This window comes from Equus asinus, chromosome 25 (assembly GCF_041296235.1).
Source record: "Equus asinus isolate D_3611 breed Donkey chromosome 25, EquAss-T2T_v2, whole genome shotgun sequence".
In the NCBI taxonomy this organism is placed as follows: domain Eukaryota; kingdom Metazoa; phylum Chordata; class Mammalia; order Perissodactyla; family Equidae; genus Equus; species Equus asinus.
In genome coordinates, this window is record NC_091814.1 from 33,178,698 (window position 1) to 33,202,340 (window position 23,643).

At 42.5% G+C, this 23,643-nt stretch overlaps 1 protein-coding gene across 4 annotated transcripts in view; it reads right to left on the bottom strand.

Annotated features, from left to right (window-relative positions):
- KCNH1 (potassium voltage-gated channel subfamily H member 1) overlaps positions 1 to 23,643 on the bottom strand; it is a 370,873-nt gene that overhangs the window by 304,949 nt on the left and 42,281 nt on the right. For all 4 annotated transcript variants that reach the window (XM_014834830.3, XM_014834829.3, XM_070497276.1 and 1 more), the window contains exon 5: positions 19,665 to 19,783. In XM_014834830.3, coding sequence (XP_014690316.1) covers positions 19,665 to 19,783 — 119 coding nt within the window. The remainder of the gene's footprint in view (positions 1 to 19,664; positions 19,784 to 23,643) is intronic.

The following is a 23,643-nucleotide window of genomic DNA, read 5'->3' on the forward strand; positions in this document are numbered from 1 at the left end:
TAAGGACGGCATCCTCTATATTTATCAGACCAAATCCTTCCACAGTTGATTAAAATAGATGCTCTTCCTTTAAAAATTAATTAAAATCTCAAAACTTAAGATTGACTAAAACAACGGACAGCAATGAATACTGATAACGGTGAGAGAAGAAAGAAACTGGCAGTTGTGATTAGATAGGCAGTGTAAACTGGGACAACCTTGCGTGAACTTTGGCAGTTTCTACCCAGTTTTAAATGTTCGTACCCTCTCCTTAATTCCACTTCTTGTAATCTATCCAGTAATGTATTTATACTAGCACAAGTATTTAGAGAGCTAACAATCAATAGAGTAGACTAAGTAAACAGGGTAAGCCGTCCATTTATACCAAACACATTGTGTTTAAAAGTTAAAACAAACATTTAAAAGGAAATAGGAAAGTTCCAAATCTCAGATACCAGAAACATAACATGAACATAAAACCAAAGCAGCCAGTAGGAGTTGAAACCAAACAGCCCCGGAGTTTTTCACAAGCAGGGATGATCACAACTGGGTGTGTGTTGTAGGAGACAGAAGGGGACCCATGTGCTCTTGCTGGGATGACAAAGGGCTACCCTGCCAGAGGAATATGGAACAGAAAATCTCTACCCCATATCTCAGAGATGTAAAAAGGAAACTGGTCATCTGTCTGGGCCTTTGGATAGAAAAAGGGTTATCTGTGAGAAATCAGAACCCCAAGTGTGTGCCATATATAAGTGTGGCACCAGAATTCACACTGATCACATGGTTGGGAGTCCCACAGGGTTAAAACTTTCACAGAGAAGCTGGTCTGAACCAGGTGAAACTTTATGGTATATGGCACAGGCAAACCCAATCACCACATCCAGATGCCTCATCAACTGAGGAGCTTGGACTCCCCTCAAATACTTCTAGTTGTAGAAAAGTTCGCCATAAGAGGAAATTAAAGACCAAGAGAGAGAATTTAAAGTATGTCCACATTTTTAAAGCAATAAGAAAGGAATAAATGTTAGCAGGACTCAATTAGAAAATGGGCAAGAGAAGTGAAACAGCATTTCACCAAAGAGGAAATATAGTTGGAAAACAAGGATGAAAAGATGTTCAACATCTTTAGCCATTCTTAAAATTCAAATTAAGACCACGATGATATATCACTACAAACTTATTAGAAATAGTTAAAATCAAAAAGAGTGGCAATATCAAATGCTGGCGAGGATATGGAGAAACTGGATATCTCATATATTGCTGGTGGGAATGGAAAATGATACAACCAACTGCAATTAGAAAATAGTTTGGCAGCTTCTTATAAAACTAAATATATGCTTACATGCATCTGTAGACACATATGCATAGACACGCACACACACACACAAATGAGTGCATAAAATACACAAATGAGTGTATAAAAACTTGAAATTCAAATATGATCTTTAGTTTAATTAACAATATTCTACACATGTCAACTTCCTGGTTCTGTTGTTATACTATACATATTTAAGATGTTACCATTTGGAGAAGCTGGGTGAAGGGGACAGGACACTTTGTACTAGTTTTGTAACTTCCTGTGAGTCTATAATTATTTCAAAATAAAAAGATTTCAAAAATCAATGTTGGGAGTAAAATGCAAGGTGTAGAATATCACAGTATGATATGATTTGTGTAAATATATTTTAAAAAATTACACAATCACACTATACGCGTTTTACAGATAAATACCTAAGTAATAAAACATTAAAACATCGAAAACAAGGAGACACAGAGCTTCAGGGTAGTGATTACCTCTGGGACTAAGTTCTAAGATGACCTCAACTCTACCTGTAATATTTTCATTTTTAAAGAAGAATTTGAAGTGAGAAATTGTCAGCATGTACAATCGAGACAGTATAAATAAATGAATGCTTGCTAAATTACTTTCTACTACTCTGAATGTTTGAAAGATTTCTCAATTAAAACCAAAATACACATACAAAGAGGGTCAATGAAGCATTATCTATAACAACCAAAGACTGATAACAATCTAAATATCCATCACCTGGGGGATGGCTAAATAAATTTGGAGATAGTCATGCAATGGAATACAAAGAAATCATTAAAAAGAATAAAGGGGATATGTGCTCTTAGGAAAATATCTCGAATATACTTAAAAGTGAAAAAACAATATGTATTATGTATGACCACATTTTTGTTAAAAAATAACCAATATAAATATATATGAACACTTCTTGTAAAAACATACACTGTTTAAAATAGTTACTTCTAAGAAACAGTGGGTACTTTACTTTTTACTTTATATATCTCTATATTTTAAAATCTGATAAAGAACCTATTTATTTCTGAAAATTGAGAACTTTTCTTATTAAGATATAATGGACATATAACATTATATTAGTTTCAGTTGTACAACATAATGGTTCATTTTTTGTATATCTTGCAAAATGATTACCACAATAAGTCTAGTTAACATCTGACACCACACAGTTAACAAATTTTTTTTTCTTGTGATGAGTGACGTGGATTAAGGCTGCCCCAGCTAGAGAAGCCCAAGGTGACCTGGCCTACATGCCAAACTATATGACCCAGTGGACTTTTTTTATGGTATGAATTAGAACTGCCCCAGGGAGAGAAGCCCGGGGCATCCTCACCTGCATGCCAATCTATATGGCCAGATTCGTATCTAAAGTTATATGACCGCACAATAACCAGACCCCATCTGCAGTGAAATCATTTAATGACTTTTTACATCATCTTTTCTTTTTTTCCAGTAAAAATAAGTCACGTACCCATGCCTTATAAAATTAGCCCTAACCCTCAACTCAGGGCAGCAGCAGGAGCTCTGCCTGCCCATGGGTCCTGTCCCCATGCTATTCCACACTATTCTCTAAATAAAAGAGCACTACTGCCAGATCTTGAGAGTCTAAGAAATCTTTCTTTCGACTCCTCGGCTCACCGACCCCGCATCATTTCTGGTGGCCCGTACGGGGAATTGCTTCATCGGCTTGTGAGCTCGCGTTCTGGTAAGTGCCCTTTTCTTCCTTGTGCCTTTCTCTTTTTCAAGGATGAATCTAAATTCACTTCTCCATTGGGAACTTTCTTGGATGGCTGTATGAATCCACGTTTGCTGCCCATGGCTACTCTATGGGGCAAATTGTGGCATTCAGCTTGAAGAGAATCAGTACCTTAAGCCTCAGGGTGATGGAGAATGAATTAATCCATTCCTTCCTGACTCTATCTCTAATAGACAAATTTTACGTGGGCGTGGGTCGGCCACTTAAGTCATTAGGACAGCCGCCAATCTCCAAGACTCCCGTGGAAGGTTTCTTTTCCTAAGGCTGGATTGGGATCCTTCCCTCTGGCACCTGACCATGCTCTGAACTGCGAGGAAAGTCCCACTCGGGACTCCAGTTCAAGGAAAGTACCAAACTATAACCTTTGGTGGAGTATGGGAACTCCTTCTTGGGAGAATGGCTCCAGGATGCAATTGGGTAGAATGTCCCCCAGACTGGCGGAAAATTCCTCACTGTCTTTCTCTTTCTCACTGTCTTTGTCCTTTTATCCTGGGGACCATTCACCAGGCAGAATAGGGAAGATGTTCAAGGGATGCCCCCATCATCCCTTGCTACAGGAACCCCAATGGGGGGATTTTCAAGGTAATGGCTCCTTTTCTCTCTCCTTTTCTCTCGGGGACCATTCACCAGGCCTATGCTGCCAGGCAGAATAGGAAAGATGTCCACCAGGCACCTGTTACTGCCAGGCATAACAGGGAAGGTATACAAGGGATGCAATGCCGGGGGACGCCCCCATCACCTCTTGCTATAGGAACCCCACAGTAGGAACGATGGGTAGGACGCTGCCCTAGGTTCAGGGGGGATTTTCAAGGTAATGGACCCGTCTCTTTCATCTCTCTTCTTTTGTCTTTTTGCTTCTTAGGACCATGGGAGCCTCTAATTCCATACCTAAGGATTCACCTTTGGGTTGCCTTTTAAATAACTGGGCAAAATTTGACTTACAAGATCTAAAGAAAAAGAGACTTATCTTTTACTGTAATACTGTCTGGCCTCAATATAATCTGAATGAGGAAAAATGGTCCACGAACGGCACCCTAAGCTTTAATGCTATTCTTCAACTAGACTTATTTTGCCGCCGCCTGGGAAAATGGTCTGAAATCCCTTGCATTCAAGCATTCATGGCCCTATATCAAGATCCTGAACTCAGAGTGGTTTGTCACATGTGTCTAGCTTCCCCAACTAAAGTAGAAAAACCTACCCCTGATACATTAGATGATGACTGCCTTGTTAGACCTATTCCTAAGGCTCCTGCAGCTCCTGCCGAATTAACCTCTCCTGAGGACTCAAAGACCAAAATACCCCCTCCCTATGACAGGGAACCTAAAATTGAGGCCTCAATCCCCATAAGCCCTGCAGGTCATACGAGGAGTGGGACCTCTTATAATACTGGACATTTCCCTCTCTGTGAGGTAGCAAATGGGGAAATGGGGACCATTCGAGTCCATGTGCCATTTTCAATGTCTGATACGGCTCAACTTAAGACACAACTGGGTAGATATTCAGAAAATCCATCCCAGTTTATTGATGGCTTTCAACAGCTTGTCATGATGTTTGAATTGACTTGGCAGGATATTTATATTATTCTTACTCATTGCTGCACTTCCGATGAAAGAAATCGTATTTGGGCGGGAGCACGTGAATTTGCAGATGAATTGCATACTAGAGACAGACATAAATGTCCAGTAGGAGGCACTGCGGTGCCAGATACAGACCCCAAATGGGATTATAGGGATGAAGAAGATTGAGGACAACGGAATCGCATGGTTACTTGTTTAATAGAGGGAATGAAGAAGGGATTTACAAAGCCAGTCAATTTTGACAAACTCCGGGAAATAACTCAGGGAACAGATGAAAACCCTGCCCTTTATCAGGGTAGATTAGCCTAAGCTATTCGAAAATACACTAATCTAGACCCTACTTCTCCAGAAGGGATTACTATTCTAAACATGCACTTCATTAGCCAATCTGCCCCAGACATACGCAGAAAACTGACTAAACTGGCCTTAGGCCCTCAAACACCTGTACAGAGACTTTTGGAGGTTGCTACTCAGGTGTTTAATGATCGGGACTTGACTCTTAAACAGGATAAGGACAGAAGGGCAAAGTTACAGGGTAAGGCACAGGCTCACATTTTAGCAGCCGCCATTGTGGATGTGCCACAGAAACAGGCTAACCAGGGGCCCAAGTCTCAGACTACCAATGCCGGAGGCCCAGGTAAGTCCCGTTGTTACCATTGCCGTCAACTTGGACACTGGAGCAAACGGTGCCCAAGAAAGGATCTTCCTCCTGGGCCTTGTCCTCTCTGCAAGCGAGAGGGACATTGGAAGCGTGATTGTCCTTGCCTCCAGAGTGAGGAGGGGCCAAGAACACACTTCCGGGCCCAGAGATGTGATCCTGAGGACTCCGCCTGAAGGGGCCCAGAGGCCAGTCCGGCTCCCATTACCATCGAACAGACTGAGCCCCGGGTTACTCTGGATGTGGAAGGTAAGCAGATCAATTTTCTTATTGATACAGGAGCCACTTACTCTGTACTTGTTTGCCACTCTGGCCCAACTCGTAAGTCCCATCAAAAAATTGTCGGAATAGAGGGTGACTCTAAGTTTTGTTACCAAACTTCTCCTTTAAGTTGCCAATATCGGACTCAGGTGTTTTCCCATACTTTCCTAGTCCTACCTACTTGTCCTACTCCACTATTAGGGCGAGACTTAATGAAAAAATTAGGAAGCCAATTTACTCTAACACGTGAGGAGGATGGCTTGTTTGTCGCTCTGTCTCCAAGCTCTGTTGTTTCCCAGATACCCTCTAATATTCCACCCCATATATGGGAAGCAGTTGATCCCCAGGTTTGGGACTGCTCTCTTCCAGGAAGAGCTATAACAGCACAGCCAGTCTCTATTACTCTGCGGGACTCTTCTCTTGTACCCCTTAAGAGGCAATACCCTTTAAAGCCAGAGGCAATTGAAGGATTACAACCCCTTATATTAAAATTCCTCAGTCATGGCCTCCTTAAACGATGTCAATCTCCCTATAACACTCCTATCTTGCCTGTAAAGAAGCCAAATGGAGATTATCGATTGGTCCAGGACCTCCACATAATTAATGAGGCCACTGTTCCCATCCACCCCATCGTGCCTAACCCATATACTATACTTTCCCAAATCCCAGAAAACTCTAACTGGTTTACAGTCCTGGATTTAAAGGATGCTTTCTTTTGTATTCCTCTGGATGAAACTTCCCAACCTTTATTCGCCTTTGAATGGAAGTTTCCTAATGAAGCTCTTCCTATCCAGCTGACGTGGACAGTCCTCCCTCAAGGTTTTCGGGATAGCCCCCATTTGTTTGGAAGTGCCCTAGGCAAGGATCTGAGGGATGTCCAACTCCCTGTTGGTGGTTTAATACAATATGTTGATGATATTCTTATTTGTAGTCTCACAAAGGAGAATTCTGACCACAATACTGTCTTTGTCCTTAATTTCTTAGCCCAACGGGGATATCGAGTGTCCCCACAAAAGGCACAAATTTTACAACAACAAGTGTCCTATTTGGGCTATGATTTAACCCCAGGACACCGGGCACTTTCTATAAATAGGAAAAAGGCTATCCTCGAACTTGGACCACCAAAGACAAAAAAACAACTTCGCACTTTCCTGGGTATGGCAGGATTCTGTCGTTTATGGCTTCCTCAGTTCGGGGTAATAGCAAAGCCTTTATATGAAGCAACCAGAGGACCTGATACAGAACCTCTGGAGTGGACACAAAAGGAAGACAAGGCCTTTCGGTCGATTCAACAGCAGCTGTCTTCCGCCCCAGCCCTGGCTTTGCCTAATGTCAACAAGCCTTTTACTCTTTATGTTACTGAAAAGCAGGGCCAGGCCCTCGGTACCCTCACCCAAAGACTAGACCCAGAGACCCAAATTGTTGGATATTTCTCAAAAGACTCTAGACTCAGTGGCTTTGGGATGGCCAGCATGCTTAAGGGCTGTAGCAGCTACAGCTCTGTTAGTTGAGGAGGCCTCTAAATTAACTATGGGACAACCTTTAAAAGTCATGACTCCTCATCAGGTACAAGCCGTGTTACAAACTAAGGGACATCAATGGATGACTGGAGGACGTCTAACTAAATATCAGGCCATCCTCCTAGACACACCTGATATCATCCTTAAGGTTTGTCAGACAATTAATCCAGCAGAACTTATGCCCGGTCCTGACTACCCAGTCCAGGATTTGGAGCATACATGCTCTGAAGTCATAGAACAAGTGTACTCTAGCAGGCCTGACCTGCTGGATTCCCCCATAGATAATGCAGAGGACACCTGGTTTATAGATGGCAGTAGCTTCATAGAGCAGGGTATACGCAAGGCAGGCTATGCCATAGTAAATGCCTTGCACGTCATTGAGGCACAAGCCCTTCCAGCCAATACGTCTGCCCAAAAGGCTGAACTCATCGCTCTTACCCGAGCCCTTCACCTGGCGAAGGATATGGTTATTAATATTTACACTGACTCAAAATATGCCTTCTTGGTCCTACATGCACATGGGATCATATGGAAGGAAAGGGGTTTACTCAATACAAAGAACTCCCCTATCAAACATGGAGCAGAGATTTTGGCTCTTTTAAACTCTGTGCTTCTTCCTAAGCAAGTGGCTGTGGTCCATTGCCAGGGACATCAGAAGGATTTATCCCTTGAGAGCAAGGGTAATAACTTTGCTGACCGGGAGGCTAAACGGGCAGCTAAACAAAGTACCCTTTTAAGCTTACTTCCCACTCCCCCTGCTTTGGGCCTTATTAGTCCTACTTATACAACTCAAGAAATAACCCTGGCTCAAGAAAAGGGATATACCCAGGAAACAAAACAGTCTTGGCTAATTAATGACCAGGGAAAAATTTTCATACCTAAAAGCCTTCAATGGAAATTAGTTAATGGAATTCATCAGGCTACCCATTTTGGCAAAGAATCATTGACTCAGCTACTTTCTAAATCCTTCGATGGCCATACTTTCCATGCCACCATTAGACAGGTCTGCCGCTCTTGTGCCACTTGTGCTCAAGTCAATCCAGAGGGGGCAGCTAGACCATCTCCTCTGTTACAGCCTATACAACGACAGGGCACCTATCCTGGGGAAGATTGGCAACTGGATTTTACGCAAATGCCTCCATGCCATGGCTATAAATATCTTTTGGTATTTGTCGATACCTTTACAGGCTGGATTGAGGCCTTCCCTTGTCGAAGTGAACGGGCAATAGAAGTAACAAAGGCCCTTTTAAGGGAGATTATCCCACGCTTTGGCTTGCCCAAGACCTTACAGAGTGATAATGGTCCCTCTTTCATAGCTCAAATAACACAACAGGTCTCTTCAGCTTTGCAAATCAAATACTATTTGCATTCGGCTTGGCATCCACAGTCCTCTGGGAAAGTGGAGAAGGCAAACCATACTCTAAAACGACATCTCTCTAAGTTAAGTCTCGAGACTCAGGAAACTTGGATTACACTATTACCTATTGGCCTCCTACGGATGAGAACGGCCCCTAAGAGTAGTTTAGGGTTAAGCCCTTATGAAATCCTGTATGGAAGGCCCTTTCTATCCACCGATATAGTATTTGACTCTGATTACCACCAATTATGTCAATATTCCATTGAGGCTGGTCTGATATGAAAGGAACTAAATGACTATGTTAATAATCATTTACCTAAGCCAGAACCATTGTCTGCCAATATACCTTGCCAGGTAAATCCTGGAGATATGGTATATTTAAAAGATTGGAAAACACATTCTGATGGGTTAAGCCCAAAATGGAAAGGACCTTATCAAGTCATTCTAAGTACTCCCACAGCTGTAAAATTAAAAGATCATACTTCTTGGACTCATATTTCCCGAGTAAAACTTATGACTTCTTTTCAGGACAAAGCTGATCCAGATCCTGCTGTTCAACCGGACTACTCTTGTGAACAAACCGGTGATTTAAAACTGCTTTTTAGAACAAAATGAACCCTATCTTGATTATTTTCTTCTTATCACCTTTTGTAATGACAGACAATTTTTTTTTTAAATGGGCTCAACATTATGCTGAGTTCCGTAACCAAACCACATGTTGGGTTTGTGGACTCTTGCCTCTGTTTGGTACTTCTGGCCTCCCCTGGTGGGTCTCACCCCTCCAGGGTACTGATTGGCGTGCAATGCTTCTCTTCACTACACAATACATTTCTAGCTCTTCTCTTCTACAAGATTCATCTATTACTAATCATAATGTCTCCTTGTGGCCATCTGTCTCTGATACCTGGGAGCTCCCAGGCCAAAATCAAACCTTTTCCTTCAATACTACTGCCCAAACACTAACTAGATTTGCCTTGTCACAAGTGGATCATGAACAACAAGTTCCAAAGGTAAAGTCCCCAGCTTATCGATACACACAGGATGGACTATATCAAATTTGGGACGAATATATTTGGCTCACTCCTACTAGTGGTCAACTCAGTCAAAAGGCCACTATATGTTGGGAACAAACCAATCACACCTGTGATACGTGGCCTAATAGCACCCGACCTATGGGACAAATTCCCCGTCATATGTGTTCTCATATCATAAGCTTAAAAAATACTGATTGGTTTGGGACTGACTGGGATAGACGACCAAGCACACGTTGGTTAGCCCCTAATGGCACTCAGTGGCTATGTGGCTCCAACTTATGGCCTTGGCTGCCACCTGGATGGATTGGACGATGCACCCTAGGTTTCGTCTGGATGCAGGGTAGAACTACATTTAGTATATCTCCCCCTGCTAACCTACCCAACCTGCAACAGTGCTGGACCCGCTCTGTCTTCCACTGGTATGACCATCTTTCCTCAATTTTCCTTCCCCAATTAGGAATTGAAAGTGTCATCTTGCACATGGAAGTCCTAAACAAATTTACTATGAAGGCATTAAATGATACACAACATAGCCTTTCGCTGCTCGATTTAGAAGTATCCCAAACGCGTAAGGCAGTCCTCCCAAACCGAATGGCACTGGACGTCTTGACAGCAGCACAGGGGGGCACCTGTGCCATTATAAAAACTGAATGTTGTGTCTATATTCCTGACTACCATCAAAATATCTCTGGCTTCCTGTCTGATATGAGCCACCAAATTAAGTCCATGTCTGACCCTCCCCTATCTCTAAATGACTGGTCGAACTCTTGGTCAGGTCCAGGTTTCTGGACTGCTATCAAAACCTTATTCATTGGGTTAATCATACTGCTTGTATTTCTTATTATAATTTGTTGTCTGTTTCGTTGTTTGTCTTCCGCATGTCAACAAAGTTTCACCTCCTGGACCACCACTCGTCAAATGATTCTCTCGTCCCCAGAGGCTCTGGATGCCTTGTCAGCCTTGGACTCCACAGGTGCAGTCTTCCGGTCCGCTGAACCTCCTACCTATACCTATGGCCCCATTTAGGGACAGCTCTACGACCTTGTACAGCCGGAAGCAGTTACAGAAGACTGACCGTCGTCCATATCCCCAAAAGATTTCAGGGCCAAATGGGTTCGGGGGGGTTTATGATGTGGATTAAGGCTGCCCCAGCTAAAGAAGCCCAAGGTGACCTGGCCTACATGCCAAACTATATGACCCAGTGGACTTTTTTTATGGTATGAATTAGGACTGCCCCAGGGAGAGAAGCCTGGGGCATCCTCACCTGCATGCCAATCTATATGGCCAGATTCGTATCTAAAGTTATATGACCGCACAATAACCAGACCCCATCTGCAGTGAAATCATTTAATGACTTTTTACATCATCTTTTCTTTTTTTCCAGTAAAAATAAGTCACGTACCCATGCCTTATAAAATTAGCCCTAACCCTCAACTCAGGGCAGCAGCAGGAGCTCTGCCTGCCCCTGGGTCCTGTCCCCATGCTATTCCACACTATTCTCTAAATAAAAGAGCACTACTGCCAGATCTTGAGAGTCTAAGAAATCTTTCTTTCGACTCCTCGGCTCACCGACCCCGCATCAATGAGCACTTTTAAGATCTACTTTCTTAGCAACTTTCAAATATACAATATTAGTAACTAATAGTCATCCTGTTGTACATTACATCCCCAGAACGAACTTATTTTATAACTGGTACTTGTACCTTTTGACCACCTTCACCCGTTTCACCACCCTCCACCCCTGACCTCTGGCAACCACCAATCTGTTCTCTGTATCCATGAGTTCCTGGTTTTTTCTTTTTCTCCTTTCTTTTTTTAGATTCCACTTAAAGTGAGATCATAACAGTATTTGTCTTTCTCTGCCTATTTCATTTGGCATAATGCCCTCGAGGTCTCTCCATGTTGTTGCAAATGACAAGATTTCCCTCTTTTGAGAAGCTTTTTTAAATGGCTATGAAGAACCAAAAATCAAAATTTAATATTAAAGAAATCTGTTGAGCATTTAGCACATGCCAAAGTGTTTACATTCAGAATCTCCCTCACTCTTCACAAACCTATGGGTACATATTATTCTCATCTGAACTTCCTTCCTCCATTTGAAGAGAAGGAAGAGGAGGAAATGGAAGCTCTTAGAAGTGAAATGACTTGCTCAAAATCACACAGCTAAGCAAGTTGTCAAATGGGTTGTAACCTTTAATGCTGTTTCAGCCCACTACTGTCACCTATGTGAAAAACAGTGGCACATATGGCATTTACTGCATCTCTTTATAATGAGATGGTGAGCATCACGAGCTGTGAGCTGGGCACCACTCACTCCCCATAACGTGGCTGAATGGACCTGCCTGTGCCTCCGCCATCAGAACTGCATATCTCAGATTATATCTTGACCTGGCTCCCTCACAGAGAAGAATGAGAAGATGTGACAGAAAAAGGTAGGATACTTTCCCCTCCACATCTTCCCCCCAGCTGTCCCATGGAGAGAGAGGTTGGCAGCAAAGAGTGGTCCCAGCGAGACCAAACCCCAGCAGAGTCACTCCTGCTCATAGACCACAGAGTGAAGAGCAGGAGTGATGCTCTCTCATACATCGACCGTGGCCTTCCTTATTAGAAAAGAAGAAAGAGGTGGCGGAAGACTCAGAGATGGGCCCCCTCAGATCTCGCTTCAAGAGAGGATTCTCTGCCCAGGTGTGAGGTGTGCAGTTAGCTGACAGCCTTCCTTTAGCTTCCTAAGGGACTGAAACCTGACCTTTCCAGTGAGACAACTGCCAATGACTAAGCAAGAAGGTGGTTGAGGGGCCTGGCCACTTCTGCCCTGTATGGGCCTCCTCTACTCGGCCACCTTTGCTGCAGAGCTCTCTGTCGGGCTGGCAGAGCCTCCAGCAGATGTGCACCGTGGTCGGATGCTCCCCCTGCCCAGTGCTGCTTCCTCGCCCTTTTCTTTCACAGATGTTACTCAGCATCTGCATCCTGGGGAACTCAACCTATGACAAGGGTCCTCCAGCCTCATCTATGCACTAATATAAGATATTTTTAAGATGTGAAAATAAACTGGCCCTCTAAAAGAATAGGTGCTCACACTAGGCAATGAAAGAGGACTGAGGTGCTAAAGAATGGACAGACAAAGTGGACTTGGTCTCCTATCCTGAAATGAGGGAGATCATAGTCACGCATCAGGTCTAAAGCCGTAAGATCTGGTAACAGTAACAGAGGGCTGGGAAGAAGAGATAACACCCAGAAGGAATTGCCCCAAGTGGGAAACAAGTTGGATTTAGAGTCACATAAACATGGTTCTCAGTCCATAGGCCACCACTCACCGCTAAGTGACCGCAAACAAGTTAATGAACTTCCCCATGCCCCAGTTTCCCCTCCGTAAAACTGCTCCAAGTTGTTCAGAGGATTAAAGGAGAAGATGAGATGGACAGAACCTGGCACACAGTAAGTGCTCCCATCTTTTCTAGAATCAGTCCAGGAGAACTAAAGTGAGAACTAAAGCCAGACGGCCTGAGCTCAGAAGAGAACAGTCTAACAAGGAGATGAACTGGCCTTGAAAATAACATGTGGAACCCAATTAAAAGCAAAGCTGCTATTCCCAGACCTCTGTGCCTTGTGTTGATTTCTTCCTAGAAGTGGGCGAGGTTTCAACAAGGTATCATACTCTTACTCAATCTCCATTTGACCAATGGCCCTTACCAATGAGAAAACTGAGCAGGATATCAGCTGCAAGCTATGAACAGGGAACAGATTTTTCTCTGCTTAAAACTTACTAGCCAACTTCCAGTTTCTGGTCTGGGAGGTAAGGAGCTTGGAAGTTGTCAGTCCTCCCTAACAAGTCCATCCTAATAAGCTGAACAAACTGAAAAATCAACAACCGTTCTTAGATTCACAAGAGAAGTGAAGTCAGAGGAAAAATTGTTGCACCAAAAGTTGGAGAGACAGATGGTGAATAAAGAGAATAACAAGTTGCCAAAGAAGGAACTCATGAGCAGAAACCTCCACAGGAACTAGTACTGATAGGAAAACTTAAGCCATAACTGGCAAATTGATGGAGGCTCAGTGTGGACAAATATGAGAGTTAAAAATTCCAGAGGGATGCAGTGGGCCCTCACACATTTGTGAGTTTTACCACCAGGAGCTTCACCAGGTTCTTACAGTGAAAATCACAGAAAAAGCCCCCCATGCTTCCGGAAGGAGGAGGGGGAAAATAACCACTTTTTAAATATACCAGAGAATTCTGTTCTTCTTAAAAAGGCCTGCCCTCAGGAGAAACTAGTTAATCAGAGACTAATCTACTGAGTTTTGTCAGAGCCTAACTCACCTAGGGGAAGGAAATACCCAAATCCAGCCTGCTCTAGCCTACCGCATAGGGAAAGAGAAATACGCCACTCCAAGCCACTGTACCCATCTTGCCTGGTCTAGATGGAGGAAAAAACTGAGAAGCACTTGTAAAATTCACAGCCCAGGGCACAGGCTCACTGAAATGCTAACACCTAATTACAGAACTATATAGAAGACTCCTCTCCCCTGACACCTTCCCATAACACTCACAGCCTCTTTCCCTGCATTCCTTTTAGCCAGTATATCATGTCTAGCTTTCAACAAAAAGTTGCAAGGCATACTAAAAAGCAAATAACATAGTACGAAGAGACAGAGCTGGCATCAGAACTAGACCTAGATACAGCAGAGATGTTGGAATTATCAGACCAGGAATTTAAAATAACTATAATTAATACACTAAGGCTCTAATGGAAAAAGTAACATACAAGAAGGGATGGTAATATAAGCAGAGAGATGAAAATTCTAAGAAAGAACTAGAAAGAAATGCTAGAGATCAAAAACACTGGAACAGAAATGAAGAATGCCTTCGATGGGCTCATCAGTGAACAGGACACAGCAGAGGAAAGAATTCCTGAGCTTGAGGATATGTCAATAGAAACCTCCAAAACTGAAAAGCAAAGAGAAAAAAGATCCAAAAAAAAATAGAAGAGTATATTGCAGGGGAGGAAGACACTTCCCCTATCTGCTCTGGGTTCTTCTGGACAGAGAATGAATTAAATTCACATGAGACAGAATAACAGGAGAAAATTAAACAAAGCTTTATAACATGTATACATGGGAGAGGCTCAGGCAAACTGAGCAACTCGCCATAATGTCTGAAGCCACCACCTTAAATATCGTCTTCAGCTAAAGACAAAGGAAGATGTTGGTGGTAGGGGGAGTCAGTTACAGGAGGTGACCAGACAAGTACAGTAAACAAGAGTAAGATTATTATGCAGATTTAAGTCCTTGCCTTCTACATTGATGAGAGTTTCTAGAGATAAGGTCATCCCCCCTTCTTCTTGTACAGAGAAGACACACCTTTACAAATGGAGATTTCCTTTACAATGTAAATGTCTCTCAACAAAGGGTAAGTAAATTCTACTTTTCAGAGTTTCTTTCCTGTCTGCAGTTTTTTAAAAGTGACCAGCCCCAAATAATCCTCATCCCAAAGAGACATACCTTGGGGTGGCCAATTCCAGTTCCCCACAATATCCAAGAACTGTGGGACAACTACAAAAGATATAATAGAAAGATACATGGAATGGGAATACAGGAAAGAAAGAAGGAAGGAATGAAGAAATATTCGAAGCAATAATAACTGATAATTTCCCCAAATTCATGTCAGACACAAAACCACAGATCCAGGAAGCTCAGAGAACACAAACCAGGATAAATGAAAAATCAAACAAAAAAGCACACTACACTTAGTCATATCATATTCAAACTGCAGAAAATCAAAGAAAAAGTCTTGAAAGAAGCCAGAGGGAAAAAAAATCTAACCTATAAGGAGCAAAGATAAGAATTACATCCTACTTCTCCTCAGAACCCATTCAAGCAAGAAGAGAATGAAGTGAAATATTTAAAGTGTTGAGGGGAAAAAACACCGACCCAGAATTCTGTACCCTGTGAAGTTATCTTTCAAAAGTGAAGGAGAAATAAAGACTTTCTCAGACAAAAATTAGGAACTTTGTTGCCAGCAGAACTGCCTTGCAGAAAATGTTAAACAAAGTTCTTCAGAGAGAAGGAAAATGATACAGCTCAGAAACTTGGATCTACATAAAGAAAGAAAGAATACCAGAGAAGAAATGAGAGAAGGTAAAATTAAAACTCTTATTTTTCTCATTCTTAATTAACCTAACAGATAACAGTTTGTTCAAAATAATAGCAATGATGTATTTGATTATGTATACATATATATGCTTAAGTACACTTATGAACAAGTGAAATGAATGACAGCAATGATACAAGGGACAGGACAGAGGAATTAGGAATATTTTATTAGAAGGTACTTGCACGACCCATGAAGCAGGACAGTATTATTTGAAAGTGAACTTGGATCAGTTGTAAATGTATACAGCAAACTCTAGGACAACCACTAAAAAAAAAAGTAAAAGAAGAAGCATAATTGATAAACTAAGAAAGGAAAGAAAACAGAATCATATAAAATGCTTGATTAAAACCACAAAAGGCAGAAAAAGAGAGGAAAACAAAATAAGAACACAGAACAAGGGCAACAAATAAAAACCAGTAATAAATATGGTAGATATTAATCCAACTATATCAATAATCACTTTAAACGTCAATGGTCTAAATAGGTCAATTGAGACAAAGATTGTCAAAGTGGATCAAAAAACAAGACCCAATTATATGTTGTCTATAAGAAACCCACTTTACATATAAAGACATATATAGATTAAAGTAAAGGGATGAAGAAAGATATACCACGTTAACACTAATCAAAAGAAAGTGAGAGTAGCTATATTCATTCCTGACAGACCAGACTTCAGAGCAAGAAAAGTTATCAGGGATAAAAAAGGGCATTGCATAATGATAAAGGGGTCAATTTTTCAAGAAGACATAACAATCCTTAATGTGTATGCACCAAACAACAGAGCATCAAAATACATGAGGCAAAAACTGATAGAACTACAAGGAGAAACAGATGAACCCACTATTATAGTTGGAGACTTCAACACCCCTGTATCACAAATGGACAGATCCAGCAGGCAGAAAATCAGGAAGGACCTAGTTTAACTCAACAACATCATCAATCAACTGGATATAATGGACATCTATAGACTGTTTCATCCAACAACAGCAGAATATATATTCTTCTCAAGCTCACATGGAACATTCACCGAGCTAGACCACACGCTAGGCCATAAAACACACCTTAACAAATTTAAAAGAACAGAAATCACACAATGTCTACTCTCAGGGCACAACAGAATTAAACGAGAAATCAATAACAGAAAGATAGCTGTAAAATCCTCCAGACACCTGGAGATTAAACAACACACTTCTAAATAACATATGGGATCAAAGAAAAAATTTCAAGCAAATTTAAAAAATGTTTTGAATTAAACAAAAATGAAAACACAACCTATCAAAATCTATAGGATGCAGGAAAAGCAGTGTTTATGGGGAAATTTATAGGATTGAATGCATATATTAGAAAAGAAGGAAGATCCCAAATCAATAACTAAGCTTCCATCTTAAGAAACTAGAAAAAGAAGAGCAAATTAAATCCAAATTGAGCAGAAGGAAAAATAAAAATCAGAGCAGAAATCAATGAAATCGAAAACAGGAAACCATTAGAGAAAATCAACAAAACCAAAAGCTAGTTCTTTGAAAAGACCAATAGAACCCATAAGCCTCCAATCAGGCTAACTAAAATTTACTAGCCCCTAGAATGGGATCCAGATGTTTGCCTCATATTACCAATCAATGAGCAACTACTTCTGGCAGAGAGGTAGACAAAAACACTAACATCATTTCCTTTCTCCCATCCATTCTATCCATTTTAAAAAAGCACTTACTACCGATGAACATCTACTATGTGCCAGACACTGTTTTACGTGCTTGGGATGTCTCGGTGAACAACAAACACAATAAAGAAGTCAACTGTATAGTATATTTGAAGGTATTAAGTGGAGAGTAACATAGGGCAGGTTAAAGAAAGGATTAGGAGTTATGAGTTTTTCTTATTTTGTTATGAATGTTTGAATACATATATTATATATGAATGCATATATATTAAGAAAATACTTTCATTTTCTTCCCTCTCTTATCCCCTTATCATCTGACACAATAGTTAAGTCTGCATCACAGTATTGAAGTTAGAGGATATCAAGGAGAACAGTAAACATGACCCAAGGACTTTACACCCTCTTCTGGGAAAAGGGTTGGCATGTTTTTGATTGTATGCAGGATAACTGGATCATGTTAGGGGCAAGTATGACTTTTTATTGTCTTTATTTGTATATTCAGTATGGTTTACAGAGCTGTGTACGGGTACCAAGTTGACAAGGGGTAAACTGTAATGGTCGGTTGTACGTGTCAACTTGGCTAGGCCATGGTACTCAGTTATGCAATCAAACACTAATCTATTGTTTCCGTGAAGGTATTTTGTAGATTTGATTAAAATCGACAATCAGCTGACTTCCAGGAAAGGAGATTATACTCTATAAACTGGGTGGGCCTCATCTAATCAGTTGAAAGTTCTTAAGAGCAGAACTGAGGTTTCCCTGAGGAAGAAGAAATTCCATCTGTGGACTTCACCATCCACTCCTCCCAAGAGTTTCCAGCCAAGCATCCCTAAAAATTTTGGACTTGCCTAGACAGCTTCCCAAACCACATAAACCAATTCCTGGCAATAAATCTCTTAATGTATAAATATCCTACTGGTTCTGTTTCTCTGGTAGAATGCCGACTGATACAGGTAGCCCCATAGAGAAAATGACATTTGAGCAAAGTCTTGGAGTTGGTGATGGAGTTGCCACACGGATATCTGTAGCGAGAGCAAGCCTGGTGTGTATGAGGAACAGCAAGGAGCGTGGCTGGATAAGAATGAGCAGGGCAGACAGCAGGAGGAGAAGAGGTTACTTTATTAACCAAAAGAAGAAGCAGGGACAGGGAAAGTGCAGGCTGTGAGCTGCAAGGTCTTCTGTATCATTCTTTCAATCATAAGCTGAGCCCACATCATGACAAAAAACGATGCCGCCATCACCCAAACGTGTCTCCTTCTCTAACACGACACAAATGAATGTTCCCATCCCCACTGTTGGCAAAAGCTTTTGGCCACTACAGGAGATCTTCTCTAGTTGACTCCTTTGACGTCCGGAGCACCCACTGCGACCTGCACCATGCTGGGAGCTCCTCTCTTAGGAGTATGGGAGCCAGGAATCAGGTCAGAGAGGGCCCTGTCATCCAAGCGTGGATCGAGAACCGGCTGGCCATAACCAGGCAGAGAGACAGCTTACGTTGTCATCTTTGGGGAAGATGGAAGTTTGCTGTGTGAAAGGTATAAGGCTCTTAATTGGTCCTATCTTGGTCTAGTTGAAAAAATGAACCACCAAAGGGAGATGACAGTGATGTGGATGCACAACCACCAGAGACAGACAATAGTAGAGTGGATGCATTAAGCCTGGTCAAACACCTCGTCCAGGCTTCCTAGCCTCCCGCTTGTCCCAGAAAAAGGGAGAACACCACCACCATGAATTTTTCTAATTACAAAGATTATCAAAACAACAATAATTTTAAGTACATTTATTAACCTGGAAAGATATTCCTGATTATATAAAGTGAAGAAAAGATAACGTAACCGCATTAAATGTGCACATGGACTCTTAGGTGCATCTCAACTTCATAAACATTAACATGGGAAAAAATGTATTTCTTAGGCTTTAGGAAATGGGACATCTGCAAAGAAAGGAGTTAAGGAATGCACACAAAAATTATAATAATGTTATCTGGTGAGTGAGATTATAGGTGATTTTTATTTTCTTCTTTTTGTTTCCTGTATCTTCTTTTCCTATAATAGTATGTATTGCTCAAATAGCCAATTGTTTACGGTTTATACATAAACCATGTACACAGCATTTCTAGCTCCTTCGTCTTCCAAAAAGTGAACTGAAACTTGTAATCTCAAGCAAGTTGGAACAGAGCTGTCTGCTGTCCTCTTTACACATGGGAAAGTAACAAGCTGAAAGGAGTTGTGACTTTAGGTCACTTACCCAAAGTTACACACTGTGGAGTGCAGCCCCCAAGAGTCTGGGGTCCTGATGGTCCCCTCCAAACCAGCACACCTGCTTTGTACCATCTTCTCAGCCCACAGTCCCCAGAGAACTGAGGTTGAAGACGAGCTAAGCCGTGCCCTTACCTCGGCCAGGCGGGAGTGCTTGTGGACGTTCTCGCCTTTTTGCACGCTAGGGGCCAGCTGCTGCAGGACCCCCCGGCTGCTCGTCAGTGCTCTGGTCAGCCGAGCAAACTTCCCCCAGCCTGGAGCACAGGGAAGAGAGAAAAGACACGTTCAACCACGTCCTGAAGGCACAAGGACATTCATATCACAAGCTACAACGTCAGAAGCAGACACCCCCAGTGCCCTCCTGAGCTCCCATGGGTCACTCTGCATTTCTTGCAATCTGGAATCTCTACTCAGAAAGGCATGCAGACATGCTCAAATTTGTGTGCAAATTTCCTTTTCCCCTGCACTTTCACTTTATCCTGATCACAGCTTTGTGAAATATATAGGGCAGGTTTTAGTACCGTTTTACAAATAGGGAAACCAAGGCACAGAGTGCCTAGACAACTAAAAAGAGTCTAGAACCCAATCTCTCCATTCTAGCCCAAGGCTTTTCTGCCAGATAATTCCAGGGAAGCAAGATGTTTCTCTGACTTTGTGCCTGGGCTCAGGCTGTTCCCAATCCCACATCATCTGGTCTGGCAGAGACCAAGTTGGTTCCAGGTTTTGAATGGAAGAGCTAGTCAAGTGGCCATTCCATGCATTACATTCTCCAAAGCCAGGGGAATAAGAAATGAATTTAATCCCTGGGTAGGTGGGGGAAAAAGCACTGGCAGATTTTAGTCTACTCTGGGATGGGGGAAGGATGGTTGGTGACAGGTCCCCTTAAAACAAGAACCGCAAAGAGCCTAGTCCTGAACTTGGAGTAAAGAAATCTGGATACAAGTCCCATCTCTGCCTCCAGCTTGCTTTGGGATGACCCACAAGTTGTTTAAGTTGTCTGGGCTTCAATGATCTCATCTGTAAAGTCAAAATTCAAATAGCCTCCTCAAAGATGCATTTACCTGGTAAAACCAAGCGGCTAAGTTTAGTGGGTTCTGGTTCGTGGGCTAAAACAGAGGCTGTCTTGAGGCCTCCTTGGCTTTCTGGACTAGTTCCTCCAGGAAAAGTAAAACACTGGTCTTTTTCTAATCCATCCCACTCTATACACCAGAATCTAAGATGTCCGAGTGATCTCTACTGAGAATTTAAGATGTATATGTGACCTTCTAAAAGTCCCCAAAGACAACTGTCCATTCCAATAGCCAACAACCCATCTGCATCAAGGTGATGATCATGGTAATGGCCTCATGAGACCCCTGAAAGCCTGCCAGGGTTCTCAAAACCAAGCTTCGGGTTGAGGGGCTCCAAAGACCTGGATGTGGGGTGTACAGCAAATAAACAGAGCCTGCACCTATTGTTACATGACAGCTAAAAGCAGACTAGGCAATTTTACTTTTTGTTCTTTATAGTTCACAAGTATACAGCGCCTTGCAGCAGAAATCTCACCTGCCAAATTTTACCCTGGAGCACCTTTCCAAGACAGACTTAGAATCCAGAAGACAATGGAGTTAAGCAGAAGAATGGCCCTTTTTTTGCACAACCTTTAAGAATCATGATCTGGATAAAATTTTGTCAACATAGCAAGAATAGCAAATCAGTTCTTTTTTATCTCATTCCAGAAGTTCTGGACTTTAATAAAAGATAGTGGCGTATTCATCCATCCTGATGCCATTAAGCAGAGAAACGGGACTGCTAGAGTCAGATTGAAAGGAGGCTCATGATGGTCAGGCTGTGGGGGTCCCATTAATGTTCACAGGAGGGGACAGACCCAGACTCTGCAGGGGTCTTTGACATCTCCCCCAAATATGCCATCTATGAACATGCTCAGTGGAAATTGCTTATGTGAACTGTGGACTAGAATTTTTTAAAGTCTCCTTCAGAATCAGGCTCTCCTTCAGCTTAAAAGCAAGCTGGAAGTGAATTCTACAAAGCTTTTCAAGAAAAGCAGAAAGTATATTTCTCAATCAGGTAGAAAAATAGTTGTGCATGCAAACTTCAGCAAGGGTTCTACAAACCCCTCAACCCATCCCACCCCTCCACTACTATCACTACCACCACCATGACCCATACTCAGGGGCCAATGATGAGAGGGAGATGGCAGGGCAGACACCCCAGACTCTGCCTAGCAGGGAGCTCAGGGTCCTGCTCCATCAGCTGATATAGTACAAAAGGATGAAAAGAAAGATCCCTGGACCTCTGGGCATTTCTCTGGGCTCAGGCTAGCCGCTCACTCTCTGGGCTAGCCCTGAGTCACTTTCCAAGAATGTGGCTCTTCAAGGAGCTGGCTCTCAGCTGGCTGAGTGGAGGGCATGGGAATGTGAGTGGGTGTTGGGTGGTGAAATGGACAGGCAGTCTGAGACCTCCATCACACCTTGATCAGGCTGGGCAGGCAACAAGTTCCACCTCTATGTTTTCTTTTCTGAACTACAGACACTTTCTAATAGGAATCACAGCCTAGCCAGATGAAAGAACTTCATTCATGCATGCATTAATTCTATAAACATAACTACTATATACTAGGCACAGTGCTAGTACTGGAGAAGCTAAGATGAATAAGACACGGACTCTGGCTTCCAAGAGCATGCATTCTAGTACAGAAGATTGAAAATTTAAAAAAATCATGATATAGTAAGCTAAGTTCTCTGAGAGAGATGAGTACAGGATGCTAGGGGCAAGACTGTCTAGAAAAGTTGTATCTAATCCAGGCTGGGGAATCAGGGAGAGCTTCCCAGAGGAGGTGACACTAGAGTAAAAATTTTGAAAGATGAGGAGGAGTTAAGAACTCAAGAAGGAAAAGACAGACATTCCACACAGAAGGAATAGCACCTATGAAGGCAGAAAATCATAAAATAGTGTGATATGTCAGTGAAAAGTAAGAAATTCTAAGTGGCTGGATGAATGAGACATGGCTCGTAGAGGGGAGGAGGATGCAGACGGTGGCCTGAAGTGATGCTGATCACTTCAGGGGCCAGATCAAGAACTTAGGAGGTAAGAACCTAGACAGCAAAGTAATAAATTTGAACTTCATCCTGAAACCCATGGGGAATCACAGAAGGAGTTTAAATATGGTGGGGAGGAGGGAACACTGATTTCATTTTTGAAGGAACAGACAGTAGTATGGATGGTAGTTAAAAAAAAAAAAAAAAAAGGTTGACAGATAAAAGACCAGTCAGGACTGCAAGCAAGAGACCATGCGGGCCTGGATCAATGCTGTGGCCAAGGCCAGGCCACAAGGAGAGACTTGAAAACAGCTAGAGGTAGAATCAACAGGACTCGGTGAACTATTGCTGTAGAGGGAGAGAAGAGGTAATCCAGGTGGCCTCTGGGTTCCTGGTTGGGGTGGATGGGGTGATAGCCAAGCAATGAGATTAAAAACACAGGAAGAGAAGCAAATGGGTTTGATGGAAGATAATATGTACAATTTGGACCAATGATGCCCCTTATAGCAAAGCCATCAGGAGAAACATTCCTGGAAAAAGTGAATCTCCTGAAATTCAAAGGGCCAAATGACAACGCAAAGAAAACCTGGCTCAAGATGATCTTGCTTAGGGGAAGCCACATGGTCATCTTGCACAAGGAAATTAAAGCAGCTGACGCACCCTCCTCCTTCAAGGAAGCCTTTCCCCCATACTGCCCTACCCCCAGCAGAACTGCCCACTCCCTCCTGTGTAGCCCTGTTTGCCCTAGGTGGACTTCTATTTATTCAGCACACACACTCATTGGGTGTGAGGGGGTGGGCAGGAGGAGAAGAGGAAGCATGAAAGGAAAAGGAGGACCAAAGGAGGGGAACACAAGGTGCAATCTAGCAATCAACTAAAAAGTACTTAATGAGTTCTTCCTCCATTCCCAGTAAGGACAACTGCTTCCTCCTCCCTTGACCCCACAATGGCTGCTGGTGTCCACTGGGGTGAGCCTCCCACTAGGCTGCTTTAGCCCATACAGCCCTGTATCCTCCCCAGGCTAGAAGAGATGGTTCTGGGATGCGCTGGAACTCCAGCTCCTCTGAGTGTAAGTC